General features: G+C 32.7%; 3 protein-coding genes and 1 non-coding gene across 5 annotated transcripts; 2 read left to right on the top strand and 2 right to left on the bottom strand.

Annotated features, from left to right (window-relative positions):
• Positions 1 to 208: 208 nt before the first annotated feature.
• LOC113858643 lies at positions 209 to 2,483 on the bottom strand. 2 transcript variants are annotated; one of them, XM_027491361.1, is made up of 2 exons: positions 2,077 to 2,483; positions 209 to 490 (listed from the first exon to the last, which is right to left on the bottom strand). In XM_027491361.1, the coding sequence occupies exon 1, from the start codon at positions 2,389 to 2,391 to the stop codon at positions 2,104 to 2,106; it is 288 nt and encodes a 95-aa protein (XP_027347162.1). In that variant the 5' UTR covers positions 2,392 to 2,483; the 3' UTR covers positions 209 to 490; positions 2,077 to 2,103. The 2 variants fall into 2 exon arrangements, with proteins under 2 accessions (XP_027347162.1, XP_027347161.1); XM_027491360.1 differs by having other exon boundaries at positions 221 to 592.
• A 1,188-nt stretch (positions 2,484 to 3,671) lies between these two features.
• TRNAF-GAA lies at positions 3,672 to 3,744 on the top strand. The gene has a single exon. It is a non-coding gene; the product is annotated as a tRNA-Phe (tRNA).
• A 4,784-nt stretch (positions 3,745 to 8,528) lies between these two features.
• LOC113857703 (beta-amyrin 28-monooxygenase-like) lies at positions 8,529 to 11,843 on the top strand. Its single transcript, XM_027489840.1, has 4 exons — positions 8,529 to 9,271; positions 10,033 to 10,488; positions 10,606 to 10,793; positions 11,358 to 11,843. Exons 1-4 carry the CDS (start codon positions 8,770 to 8,772, stop codon positions 11,655 to 11,657), a joined length of 1,446 nt encoding a protein of 481 aa, XP_027345641.1. The 5' UTR covers positions 8,529 to 8,769; the 3' UTR covers positions 11,658 to 11,843.
• Positions 11,844 to 12,173: 330 nt separating this feature from the next.
• On the bottom strand, positions 12,174 to 14,799 carry LOC113857869 (protein MET1, chloroplastic). The gene is made up of 7 exons (XM_027490116.1): positions 14,245 to 14,799; positions 13,749 to 13,855; positions 13,570 to 13,667; positions 13,403 to 13,479; positions 12,930 to 13,050; positions 12,604 to 12,663; positions 12,174 to 12,526 (listed from the first exon to the last, which is right to left on the bottom strand). The coding sequence occupies exons 1-7, from the start codon at positions 14,661 to 14,663 to the stop codon at positions 12,386 to 12,388; spliced, it is 1,023 nt and encodes a 340-aa protein (XP_027345917.1). The 5' UTR covers positions 14,664 to 14,799; the 3' UTR covers positions 12,174 to 12,385.
• Between the last annotated feature and the right edge of the window lie 36 nt (positions 14,800 to 14,835).

Genomic DNA, 14,835 nt, shown 5'->3' with positions numbered 1-14,835 from the left:
TAGGTTTGTAATTTCATTTTGTTGTATTGGTTTAATTTAGGTGAACAAGGTAGTATAAACTAAATATATTCTGTAAGACTTGCTCCATTTAAGATGAACACTGCACATGCTGGTTTTGAATTTAGCTACCATTTACTCTTTAGCTTCATAAGCAAATGAGCCTCCCAAATCCCAACGACATCATGTTGAATGAAAGAAATAAGTATGGAAAAAAGCCAAATTCTCAGAAATCTATGTGATGATCGAAGGTATATACATATACAATACAAAGTTCTGTTCTGAAGTAACTTATATCACAACGCTCCCTTTCAGGGGCAGTTTAAAACTATATTACCACTCACAAATCACTCTTTACAATGATATAAATTGTGAAGATATCAATCAATCAACCACAATAATCTAAGTGTTAAAAAGATGCTTTTATACAACGGAGGCAGCTTAAACACTACTGAAGTCTTCGGTGTCATTCTGCAAAGACGCTTTCGTCATACTGAAAGAGAAACCAGAGACTGTAATTGAGGATCTCATGTTTGTCTTACAACACAAAGTCTACCATTACATCATTTCATGAAGATAATTAGCAGGGAAATTCCTATCAAAAGAGCATTAAAGCAGAGTCATCATAGACGTAATATTTAGCAGTAAAATATTACGGATCATGCATGACAGCAGGTTTCTTCATTCTCTCAGAATTTGCAGAAATAACAACCACGAATCCTTACTGTAACTTCTTATAATCCCAAGTCCAAAAACAGAACAATATTTCAAAGAAGAACTAATGCTAAAAGAAAGTAAAGCACTCGGAATTTGTAGCATAACTAAAGTTCCAACTTCCCAAATTTTGTTTAACTGCAGGAAGAATCATAAAAGGTAGAAGTTCAGATCTATTGAGTAATCAATCAAGTTGAACATGTACTGCAGAATATTTGACAATATTTTCAAACGAAAAATAGCAGCTTTTGTGATTCAATAATAACATCGATAACACTAGGGAGGAAGAAATTGTATTCTTTGGATTTCTATCTGAACAATTTAGCCAAGTTTTGGTTCACTAGAATGGTTTTGACAAGGATGTAAATGGAAAGAAAAGGAATGAGATCATCATTCCTCTTATCATGTTCGGTATGGCCTGGAATAGAATTGATTCTAAGTTCCAAGAGTGGTGGTGGCAAAAGATGTTTTCCTTATCTTACAAAATAAATCGGTGTAATGCCCATTGAACAAAAGTTTAGCGGAATGATGGCCATTCCCTCCTATTAGGATTCTCTCATTTTGAGAGAACGACACTCTCAAGAGTCAAGACAATGACCAATTCCTTCCTATAATTGTTAACAAGCACGCTTATAGCTCTTTCCAGAAAAACCAACTGCCAGTTTATTGAAATACAAATATACAAAAAGTTATTGCATCACTCACTCACTAGATAAATTTGGGAAAAAGAGGACAAACACAAGCCAAAAAGGGACACAAAGGAGGCCAGGAATAGGAGGAAATACTAATTTCAAAATAATTATCGGTCTGCGAAGGCCATTGATGAAGAAGGACTAACTTCATCTTTAGATCGGGATAAATCAGGTTTTCATGGATTCATAGTGCACTTAAAATTCTTGTGCTTACTTGGGCTTCATAAATATTTACCGTACAGTAAGTAGATGTTTATTAATAAACAAGGCCTAACTCCCTAAAAAAAAACTAGGTATTGCCTAAGCTTAATAAAGAGTATTTTGGCCATATTCCTAGCTGGGACATCTTAACTACGTTCTATCCTAAAATTCATTAAAACAAACTCAAGTACATAAAATCTAGCCAAAGGATATTCAGAATGGCAAAATGAATAAACATGTAGGTATGGCAATGCAGAAATCGTTCTTCATATCGCACCATAATCACAATAATAAGCATTGTAGAGACCTTCTAAAGTGACATGATTTTCCTTGCAAACAAATAACAGACTTTGTAGATAGTGAATCATGACATGGAATTTAACATCAGCAATAAATACATTAGAAAAGATGGTGAATTGCATCCAAGATAATAAATCTAAGCAAGCAATAAGAAAGAAAGAAAGATGAATACTTTCGAAGAATCGAGTAGAGAGTGAGTTCAGTCGGAATGGGAGTGGTAGTAGTAATCGGAAGAATCATCGGAATCGTCAGAGTCAGAAGAAGGGAAATAGGAATAGGGATAGTAGGAATCGGGTTGAGGGAGGCAGAAGAAGGAGCAGAGACAGAGAGCGAATCTACTCAGTTGATGGAAAGGGAAACAGCAAATCAGATCCAACATCTGCTCGCTGCTCAACGCACTTTCCCTATTCCCAATGCATGACGCCCACTGCCACGCTTCCGCCGACACACGCGCCACCGTCAGCACCACCATACTGTTCAACACCATCTCTCTCTCTCTCTCTCTCTCTCTCTCTCTCTCCGCGTTTACACTTCCATGGATTTTCCTCACTTTTCTCTACATAAATACGCCGATTAGAAATTTCCTAAAAAACGCATTTTTATTCTACCTTAAATTAAAACTCTAATTATAAAGCATTTCTTAATTTAAGATTTTTTAATTTAAATTTTGACAATACTCGTTTAATTTCTTTTAATTTTTATTTATATATTCTTTGACTAAAATTTATTAGAAAAAAATTGACAGGGGTACTGCTTAGCAGAGTGGATAGTGTATTTCAATGTTCATTAGGGTTGTGTGATATTAAATATCATAGGCCAGTCAACTCCAGTTAGGCACTTGGCAATTTACATTAAAAAAGTAGCCCAGAGCCCAGCCTTTGTTGACTTACAAATCCACACAAAAACTTAAATTTTCTCTTCAATTTCATTCTGTGATTGAAATTGTGGAAAACAAGTGTAAGGGAGTGAAAGATATTGATGGAATCACAAATCTGTCACACAGGATGTTTCACATACATTTTTATAAAACTTGACGTTTAAAACACTTCCCAAATCCCTTTCTGCTAGTCATTTTCTATTGCTCATTTAAAACATCTAAGGTAGTACTTGAATCTTTATTTTGTAGATTGTGGAATTTGCAGGCTTTGAAATTAGAGGATTGTCTATGTCTTCAAATGACAACAGTTGGTTGAGGGTAATTGTTAGAATCGTAGATACACATGATTTTTTAAACTTGGATTATATCAAAGGATACCTTGATTCATGATCCAATAAAGTATATAAAAGCATGTGATATTCTTTGAGTAGATTTTTGTCTATGACCGGCTATTTTAGAAGACATCATATTCAAATAAGGTTGTTTTAAGATTTGTTTTAATGTGTGTTTAAAGACAACATTAAATATATTCTATCATATGTTTTAGATTACCATAAAATATATATTTTTAATTTTTTTAAATGATTTTAATAATTGAATGGATGATAGTGAACCAGTCCCCACTCCAAAAGAACATATGGAAGGAAGACTCCTATTTAAACAGTTATCCCATATTTAACAACAATTGTTATTTGTTATGTTTTCTTTATCATGTTATCAAACTTTACATTAATGTCTTTTTTGTTTATCCATGTGATTAAGTAAGATAATTAGTAAATATATTAAAAAAAAGCTCTAAGGTAGATAAATGAAAATATAACCCATCCATTTATCATGCCAAAATGTTTAAAGATGTTAATAGGTTTGTATATTAACAAACAAATCGTCATGCGGGGATAGCTCAGTTGGGAGAGCGTCAGACTGAAGATCTGAAGGTCGCGTGTTCGATCCACGCTCACCGCATTTTTCAATTTTTTTTTCATTTGTTTTTTTTTGGTCCAGAAATGCTTTGTGATCACTTTTTTTTTGTTTGTTTCTCTATTCAGATTGCAAAAGTGGGACTTGGGCTTTTTTCTCTTTATGGTGATAATGTTGTTTTTTTGAAAGCTTCTTCTTGAAGACCAAAATATTTTTTTTTTTCTGACCCTTACTTTCTTGCTCTTGGGCCTTGTGGCTTTGTAACGTTATCATCACATTTTTAAGCGGCCATGGTCGTTATCATCATGTGCATCGCATTAATTGCTGCATGCAATGAATGAGTTCTCCTTACTAAGCATGAAATTGGAGAGGGGACTATACAGGGCAGAGCTATAAAATTTTATTGGGGTGGCCAAGTAGATAAAAGATTATTAAAGAAACAAAAGGTTTATATATATAGACATATAACAAAGGAAACAATTTTGGGAATATAGTTTTCTTTGAGTTACGTACAACTTTTTTATACCATGATTTTGATTCCAAATTGATTTAACTCCTTATTTTAGAAAACAAAATCCTAAACTCAAATTGGAACAAGTCAACCAAATGATTTTTCACCGCACAAATTGGAAGGAAAATTCCATTTAATTTTACGTTCATTTCGACACATTTCCTTTTCTTTGGCACATAAACTAATATACAATGGTTTACAAAACCTTGGGTGTGGCAGTGATGTTGTTGTTGGTGGTAGCTGCAGGTGCAGACCCAAGTGACAAGTTACTCTTTTCTGCTTGTTTGAAAGAATGCATGTCCATGTGCATGAAACTAACGTACTCAAAAGATTCACAATGCCAAGAGGCATGCGCTATGGGATGCCACCAATTGCAAGGCCAAGGTTCTGTGCTTTTTACTAAGACAAGTAACAATCCATAGATAGCCCATAATAATGTATTACTTTCATAATAATGTATTACTTTTGTTTTATGATTTATTTCTATTATGGATTTCTAATGCCTTTTTGCTGCGTCTTTCATCATGCTTTTTCGACTCACAACCATTGTACTCATACAATCCTCAGATCAAAATGTGTTAAATGTTTTCTTTTACAGAAAATTTCCACATTATCTTTTACTAATATTTTGGATTACAAATTTAAATTACAATTTCTTTAAGGCTTACAATTCCTTGAGTGGGTTATGATTTTTTCACATCTAACAATTTGTTTCTCTCCATCTTTCTCATTTGTCATTAAACCAACCCTTTTGTACATAATTTTTTTAATGTATATCTCATGAATTAAGCCCCCAAAATGGATGCAAAAGAACAATTACTCATTCATAATAGTGGAGAGAATTAATCCGTATCCATACAACCCCACACCTCCACCAGATAATGCTTACTAAGCATTAAGAAAAAGTTGGGAAGGAATAAAACTTAAACGAAGCCTTGAAAATAGTCTCAATAGTGGGGCAGTAGGTAAAGGCACGCTATTGTGGAAATCCAGATTTAGTACCTGAATTGTTGCTTGAAATGGTCATATTCCCTAATTAGACAAATGATGAGAACATGAATGGATTATATTTAGATATTTTAATAAAGCTTCCTCCAAATTGTGAAGATAATAAGAACATTTCTTCCTCACATTCATGATGTAGAGATTGACACGATACCATTTGTTTAAGATAAAACAATCTTAATCACACAGGTTTCAATGTTGAACAATATTTTCAAAACGAAACTACTCATCTCTTTCTCGCCGCCTTTGACTAGGAACAACTCTAAGAGCCTCATAACTTCATCGTATAATTTGATTCAATTTATAACACTTCCACAATCATTTTATTGAAAAGAATCGGAATATATACTAAATTATTCACGTTGGAAAAGACAAATCACTTGTTAAGAATGTGGGTATTTTTGCAGTTTTAAGGTTAAAACTACAATAACACTCTATTTCAATCCTTTGAAAGAGGTTAATTTAACATTTAAAAGTGAAAAAATATCTGAATAACGACAAAAGAACTCATCATGATCGAAAGAGAATTAATACTCTTCACCATTTTATGATAAAGTCAACCGCATTCTTGAAATTTTAAAAATTTAATATTATTTACATAATGACTCATCCCATAGAATTTGAATCGACAGAATTAAACAGGATTGAACCTGCAATTAGGGGCTAATTACGTGTGTGTTGGAGATAAAATATAAAATATTTTAACACAAACTTTGAAAATACATTTTTATAATTCTTGAAAGCCACTGCTATTTTTATAAACAATAAGCTTTATTTTCAATAAAGTTTTATTCTCAAATACTTTGGTTATTAACATAATTGTTTAATTAAGACGTAATGAAAAGGGTTTTAGAAAGAACAAATAAACGAGATGATGAAATTATTTATGGATTGAAACAATTGTGTCCACTTCATTTATTGCATGAAATAATGATTCAAGGTTGAAAATAGAATACCGCAAAAACAAAGTATACGAATGAACACAAGCTAACACCACGTATCTTTACACCACCAATCAATATCAATATGACATGGTTTCACAATTTTATTTTCAATACTTCAATAATATGCACTCTCTTGTGGATAACCACTCTTTCATGTTTTCATTTTATCTCATTCAATTTTTTTAAAACTTCCAACCTTTTATACAATTGTTTTTTTTTTTCCAAATAAATAAGTGTGCATAACTTAGTTCGTGTTTAATTTAATTTATTTTTAAAAATATTCACTTTTTTTTTTGTAAACTTTTGAAAAAAATTATTTTTTTTGTTATTATCCCCTTAAAAAACTCTCCCCAATCTGCACATAAATTTTCGTTAATGGCTTAAATAAATAACTATTAGTTTATCACAAAGGTTGGTTGACAATGGATTCAGCTAAAAAATGAACTAATCTAACCTGACTCATTTTATAGTGAGTTAAAAAAATGTCAACATGACTCAATTGGCTTGTCAAATAAAAAACTTAAAATAAAAAAATTAAAATAATAATATCTCATAAAATTTAATTATTGTCGCTCATAAAATATTTTAAAAAGTTAAAATAATATTAAAAAAAAGAAAATATAACCTATAAATTGACTTGACTCATCACAAGTTAGCTCACCTGGTTCAAAGACTGAGTGAGTTGGATAAAAAATAATTTGAGATTCTTGTTCATGATATCTTTTTTAATCTGACTCATCTAAAATTTGTAGGAAGTTAGATTAACTCACGAGTCATGACTCATTTTGATAGCATGGTTTATATATATATATATATATATATATATATATATATATATATATATATATATATATATATAATCTATTGCAAGTTTTTTTGTATTAATTATTTTTTTGTAAAATTATTTTTAGAAGAAATAAAGCAATTAATTATATAAAAACAGTATCACAGCGAGTCCAAGAATTTTAATGGTAGTCTTGAAAAAATTATCTAAATTACTAATAAGTTTAATGTCATTAATAAAGATAATCACATTTCTTAATTACTGATAAGTAGTTAAAATGATATTATATTTAAATCAAATATAGTAAATTATATAATTTATAATATATTATTTTATACTAAAAATTACTCTTAATATTTTTAATATTTGTTAAATTAAAAAAATAGTTAATATTAAAATTAATTTAAAAGAAAACTCATGATAACTATCTCTTCCTTATCCCCCTGGCCCTCTAATTTGGGGAAAATTTTATTTAGAGTGAGTCACATCATTTTATCTACATTTCCTTTTCATCTTTCCTCAACAAAATAGAAAACAAGATTTAGGTTAATGTGTAGATATCTTTTTCACCATACATCTAGTTAGGAGGTTAACATCAGATGTGGATCCTCTCAAGTGAAGAATTTTCAGTCATTTTATTTAAATATTATATTTATTATTTTAATAAAATAAATTAAATATTTAATGGTCTTGATTTTATTCAGTGGTTCATTCACTAGAAAGGATCTTCTTCCGTTTAAAATCAGAACACTCCAGATGCGTTTGTCACCCATTTGTCCACATCAAAACGTGTCCTTACATCTTTCACTGAAAAAAAAAATATAAAACTAGATTTCATAAAAAAGAAGAAACTAGCACTATTTCCTTCTGTTTTCCCCTTTTTTATGCATAAACAGTGTAAAATAACATATGCAAATTTAGGTATAGACTACAAATTATTCACCACTACACATGAAATTGATTTTAAACTGTTTTAATTGAGATACATGCATAAATTAATCTGAAGTACAAATTTTATTGAAATATGTACTTTTCGTTAGAAAGTAAGATACTTAACTTTTTTTTAACTTTAAACTAAACAAGTTATTGTTATTACAAGTGGTAAAAAAGCAATTTTTCTTCTTCTTCTTCTTCTTCTTATTATTATTATTGCTGCTACACAAGGTTATGGTATAGCATTCATCACATAAAGTGTCTAATGGCAATGTTATATAGGATACCGTCCCAAGAAAGAGATAAGTGCATTCGTGGCTGTGTGTTATGTATCCCACTAAGCCTTTGCTACTGTTTTATATATACCCCTTTTCCTTTAGTGCTTCCATTTGTCGGTTCACTTGGAGTTGGAGATCTTATATCCATATATACAATACAACTTTGGTAACGTAATGTTTTACCTTCTTAAATTATTGACTGAATTTCACAATACCAAAATTAATCAGTGCTTTAGGATACTGATTTAAAAAATTAAATTTATTTTTGTTTATTCATTGCTTTTTATATTATCATTTGTAGGCCATAAGTTTTATGACATTAATACGAAAGTGTCACTTTCATGAGGCGTACCAAATATTTTGTTTTAAAAAAATCAGGATGAATAGAAAATGAAAGAGAATATGCTATAGTTGTTCAGAGTTTGAAGGCCTTTTAAGTCTTCCTTGTTGATTTATATACAGTTTCGGTGGTTCAGTCTACAAAGAGCAAACTCGCTCTGTATTTCATCCATCTTAAACCTCAGTTTTGCTGGTTCCTAGATTTGTCTCTAGTTTGTCCTTTTTTTTGTGCCCTTCTATCAATAGTTAAGGACTATATACTAATATAGGCTAGCTATGGTGGTGACCAACCTTGTAGTCTTGCCAGCAGTTATACTATTCCTTGTCCTTTGTCTACATTTCATCATAAAAATTGTCAAATTTAGAAAGCATGCAAACCTGCATCTTCCTCCCGGAAGTTTAGGATGGCCTATTGTTGGAGAAACCTTTGATTTTATGCGTACATGTCTTGATGGAAGCATGTTAAGGTTCATAAAAGAGAGAATGGACAAATATGACTCAAGGGTGTTCAAGACTTCAGTGTTTGGAAATCCTATAATTGTGTTTTGTGGTGCAGCTGGGAACAAGTTCTTATTCAGCAACGAGAACAAGAATGTCCAAGTGTGGTGGCCTAGCTCGGTGAGGAAGCTGCTGAGGTTGTCTCTTGTTACTAAGGTTGGTGATGAAGCAAAGATGGTGAGAAGGTTGCTCATGAGCTTTCTTAATGCAGAAACACTCAGAAATTACTTGCCAAAAATGGATAGCATTGCTCAGCGCCATTTAGACAAACATTGGGAAGGTGAGAAATGTTGTTGGGTAGGTCATATGAGAATTATGTTAACAAAGATTTTCAATTAGATTAATACAAAATGATACTTAAATGATACATTATTGTTTAAATTTATGAATCAATGATCAAGCGAAAGATTGGTAGCGTGATTCCACTCCGTGTCAGAGGCAACTTGCTTTTGGTGCTATTTATATTAATCAAAATTATACTTTCACCTCAATAATACATCCACATTTAATATTATCTCATGTTACAGATGTGAAACTCTAATTTTGATTAATAAACAACACTAAAAACATAAAATGAACCAGTTGAGTTTTGGCCTTTTTCAAATCTCTCACATCTCCCACATATCTTCTCAGTCTGAAACAAAACTTGACATATCTATCGATATAATAAATTAATTGTCCTCAAAGAAATTTGGGTTACATCCATCACGTGTAACTGCATATATTATTAAGCATTAGTGGGTAGGTACATAATGATTAAGCATTAGTAGACAAGTAGAAAGGGTTCTTTTACAAGCTAGTAAATTTTGCTTTTCACATTTATCCTAAAAAGAAAAAAATTATTAGATTTCTAAATTCTTAGATCAGAACTAGTCATAAGAGGGTCACCTGATTGATGCACAAGTTTTTTTGTGATGAAACAATGTTGATTGACTATACTATTTTGCTTTGGCTACTAAGATTGGTTATTCATTAGAAATCAAAGGGAGAAATAATATCATGATCAATGGTTTAATACTTTTGTTACTTTGCAATTTGAAGGAAAGGAGCAGGTGCATGTCTATCCCATAGTACAGCTATACACGTTTGAATTGGCCTGTTGCTTATTTTTAAGCATCGAAGACTCTATCCAGATAGCAAAGCTTTCATTAAAATTTGATGAATTTCTGAAAGGGATTATTGGCTTCCCCATCAACATTCCTGGAACAAGGTTTCATCGGGCAATGAAAGCTGCAAGTGCAATAAGGAAAGAAATTAAAATGATTCTAAAGAAAAGGAAAGTGGATTTGGAAGAGAAGAGGGCATCACCAACCCAAGACCTTCTATCACATATGCTTGTTACGTCTGACACCAATGGAAGGTTTATGACCGAAATGGAGATAATTGATAACATACTTCTTCTACTTTTTGCTGGCCATGACACTTCTAGGTCAGTGTTATCACTGGTCATGAACTATCTAGGACAGTTACCTGAAGTTTATGAGAATGTGTTGAAAGGTTAGCAATAAAATCCTTGAACTTGTCTATTTTTCTAATGTATAAAATTATGGTAGCATGCTGTATACTCTTACCAAAAACATGTTCATGATGATGTTGAGGTTGTCTTTATGACAGAACAACTTGAAATTAGTCAAGGGAAAGAGGCAGGGCATTTTTTGCAATGGGAAGATGTTCAGAAAATGAAATACTCTTGGAATGTTGCATCTGAAGTCATGAGGCTGTCGCCACCTGTAGGTGGTGCTTACAGAGAAGCTATAAAGGATTTCACCTATGCTGATTATAACATCCCTAAAGGGTGGAAGGTATGTTTCATCTCTTTTGTAAAGCTTTTTTAAACTATCATCATGCTTTCTGCGCTCTGCATTCATTGGAATCACAACTTGTGGCTTGAGAATATTTCTTGTTCCTGATTGCTAATGGCCAAATAATTGCCCATCTGTAACTTTTATTTCACATTTACGCATTGAATTTGTATTTTCACATACATCGTTAAGCTCCAAGTGTATCATAACATATTTGAACATCAAGCCTACTGCCAACTATAAGTATTTGCTTACATCTGACCAACAACTTTTTTAAATCAAGCCACTAATTCAGTTTCTAGAAACTTTTTCATTAAACTTCTGCAAAAGCTAGGATGCATAACTTGATTTTTAGAGAAATTTTATTCATTTTCCTCCGCTTCTTCGCTTTCAATTTTTGAGGAGGTTTAAGCATACTGATTGTTGGTGATAATAGCTACTTTCATCGTTACTTAAGGCAATGTTTCCTTACAAATCTAAGACCGGTAAAACAGGAGCATGTGTGCTAAAATGATAGAACCTTGTCTGATGTTGCTCTGTCATATAAAATGATTTTTTGGGCAGTTGCATTGGAGCACTGGTTCATCACACATGGATCCAACACTCTTCTCAAATCCTGAAATTTTTGATGCCTCAAGATTTGAAGGAGCAGGGCCTACACCCTTTTCATATGTTCCATTTGGAGGAGGACCGAGAATGTGTTTGGGGCAAGAGTTTGCAAGACTAGAGATACTTGTGTTTATGCATTACATTGTGAAACGGTTCAAGTGGGATCTGGTGAATCCCAATGAGAAGTTTAGGTATGATCCCATGCTAGAACCAGAAAAAGGACTTGCACTTCGACTTCACCGCTGTCATTTCTAGCCAAGTTCCTTCACCATTCACATAGTTGAATTTTGTTTTTGTATCTGCTTCCACATGTTCTACAGTCTAGTAGCTTCAATAGAACTTCAATTATTTTGATATGTACTCAGCATACATAGTTCATATCTATGCTTTCTTAACATTGGTTTTGCAGGAAGGAATAATAGAAGCAGTTAACAATGTGTTTCTGTTGTGTTGTCTTTGTAACTGTGCACACAGAAGTTGATAAATGATTTTGTTTGGACAATGATTTGGCAAAAATTAGATTTTGAGTATCATATCTCAACAATATCGTCATTTCGATGCACAAAAGAAGATTAGAGTAATTTTGTCGACAGCAAAAAAATAAAATAAAATTGAGCATCAGATCCTAACAACAACAAAAGCTACATATTATGCCTATGCATTTCATAACCATGTTGTTGTCATTGGACTAAAGAAAATAAATCCCTTGATTCAAGCCTCCAATACCTGGCCGCTTCTGAGTGAACCGAAGAAATAATATCCAACAAAGTAAGAGGAAATTGACAATTTTATTGATCATAAGTTTCTTACAATATAACTTTATTATACTAAGCCACTAGTACATAAAACAAGATCCCAATGAAGGGACAAAAAATGAGGGACCTGTGGTTAACTATAAAGTAGTTATACATTGGAAATAATTAGCATATTGCTCAACCAACTCCTTAGTCAGCCAAACTATATGCTTGTGTCCACGTAATGGGTTATTTCTTACCAAATCCAAAAAGAGATTTAATGGCATTGATGGCATTCTCATTGATAAATGATTCATCGAATCTTTTCAATAGTAGGTCAAAATCTTCTGATGCCCTTACTTTAGCCAGATCAGGATCAGTTCTCATTCTCTGTTAAAATAACAACAATGTTAGATCGCTTGGCCAAAATGAAAAATTGATAACGTAACTTGCCTTGGATTGATCACCTTAAAGTCTTCAAAACCAGCATTCAGAGCTTCTTCCAGTGAAGAAAGTGCTGCTTGAATCTATTAGAGAAATTTATTACCCCATCACCATGTTAACAGATAGAGAAATCATAGATCAACCGAATCGTTAGCTGACAAGAATAATGGAGTAACAAAGTATACTGTCCTTAGTAGCATAAATATGGACATATAATACAAATATATATACTAAATTTGATGCTTTAAAAATAATAATAGTAATAAAATTGAGGAATCAAATACTTCCTCAGGGACTAATCCAAGACCAAATTTCATGTTTCAAGCAGTGAAAAGCATCAAACATATACCTGGTCTAGCTTAGAATAACAACAAGCAACATTGTAACTTGCAACTGCTGCTTCCTCAGGTTCTGGCTTTGATCCCAAAACAGACTCAAATTTTTCTAGTGCTTCCTCATATTTGGCATTCCTTCAACATTTAATCCAGGAACAGAGTGTATAGTAAGAAAATTGGTGACATAGGATCAATTCTTTTTAGTCCTTTGATTGATATATAATGCAAATTGAAGCTTTTTCTTTAATCATTTAAACATTTGTTCCCACCATGTCACTTGTCAAACAAAAAGCAAGTCTCCTGTCCCTAATTTTATATTTTTAATTTATATGCAACTGAGTTATAAAGGAATAATTTACTTAATTTAGCACAACCTTGAAGAATATACTTGCATTATGAAATGTGAAGGGATAGAAAAAAAAAAAAAGGAATACAGGACAAACGAAAGGGGATCAAAAGAAAATGATTTTGAATTGCTAAGTCATACTTATATAGTCGTAATCCTTCTCTCAAATCCCTTGCTCTGCGCTCTTTCTGTTCCTTTTTCCTCAATGCATTTTGCAACTGAAAATTTTACAAGTTTGAGAATTTACAGTGGCGTTTGTACCCCAATGGAAGTATAAGTGACTTTTTCTATAGAAGAGAAAAACTTACTTGAATTTCCCTCACTCTGTTACTGATTACACCAGAGTTCCTCTCAGCTCTGATAATCTCCTTTTCAGATAACTCACCACCACTATCTATACTCTTTCCTATCAAAAAGAGCAGCCATGGCTCAGGGATCAGTGAGTAAAGTTCACAAGCACTTTCAGGACACAGAAGAATGAACTAACCATATCTCTTCTGCATTCTCATAAGTAATGGGCCAATTCTTTGGCGAATAGTGTACATTGTCCTTCCATATTCCGCAGCTGGCCAAATTTCGGTCCCAAAAACTGCGCTGCAGATTTTGAGCACTTTGATCATATCTCAATCATCAAACATAAAGTACATAATTTTACTTTTCAAATTTCATATCACATATATAAAAAGACAACCCATAAATAAACACAAGATAATTTCCTGACCATACAGAAACATGAATTGCTCTAATATGCCTAAATTATTTTGAACTTGAAGTACTGAAGTCATATTCAAAGAGGTAATTCATCACAAGATTTTTAATGCAATATCAAAATCCACAACCTTAAGCCAACCCTGATTAAATATCTTGAGCGTCACATGCTAGCACTAATCTCCAAGTTATACTAGAACATCTATAAAACTTCCATCTAATTTTCCCAAGAAAGAAACTTGTGGAAAGAGCAAACTATAATGAAAATAGCATACCTTGTGGCAAGTACTTTATCCCCAACAGCGACCACTCCAGCCTTATCAGCTGATCCTCCAGGTGCAATAGCATCAATGTAAGTTCCACCATCCCTACCCTTTGCAAATTTGAGTCCAAAGGGCTGGTCCAATTCCACCTCATACTCTTCATATGGTTCCTCTTCTCCCTCACTGTTTTCACTCTCTTGTTTGGATGCTTCTGACCCAACCTCAGATGAAGAAGCCTTAACCGCCAAAAGGAAGGGTCTTGACAAAAGGGTGTTTGAGAAACAGCAAGAAACAGCCAAACATGAGTGGTTTCTGGAAGAAAAGAACTTGCTTGTGGGAAAAAACAAGGTTGGGTGGATTTGGGTGGTTCTTGGCAATGTAAGTGCAGAGTAAAGAGATGAGTGACCACTAGTGGTTGTAGATAATGACATGGTTATGCACAAAATCTTTGCTAGTTTCTCTTTTCAGCTCTATGAATTGTTGAGAGTGGTGAGTGGAACATCCTTTGACGATTGAAGTTGTGCATAGTTAACAATGAGAGCCTCAGTTGTCGGGGCCACAAACACTTGGATGAGAGGTTGTAAATGGAGATTGCTGAAGTGG

This window comes from Abrus precatorius, unplaced genomic scaffold (genome assembly GCF_003935025.1).
Source record: "Abrus precatorius isolate BTA unplaced genomic scaffold, Abrus_2018 Scaffold2, whole genome shotgun sequence".
NCBI lineage: Eukaryota > Viridiplantae > Streptophyta > Magnoliopsida > Fabales > Fabaceae > Abrus > Abrus precatorius.
The sequence above is the reverse complement of the archived record's forward strand: the minus strand, read 5'-3'. Positions and strand labels throughout refer to the sequence as shown.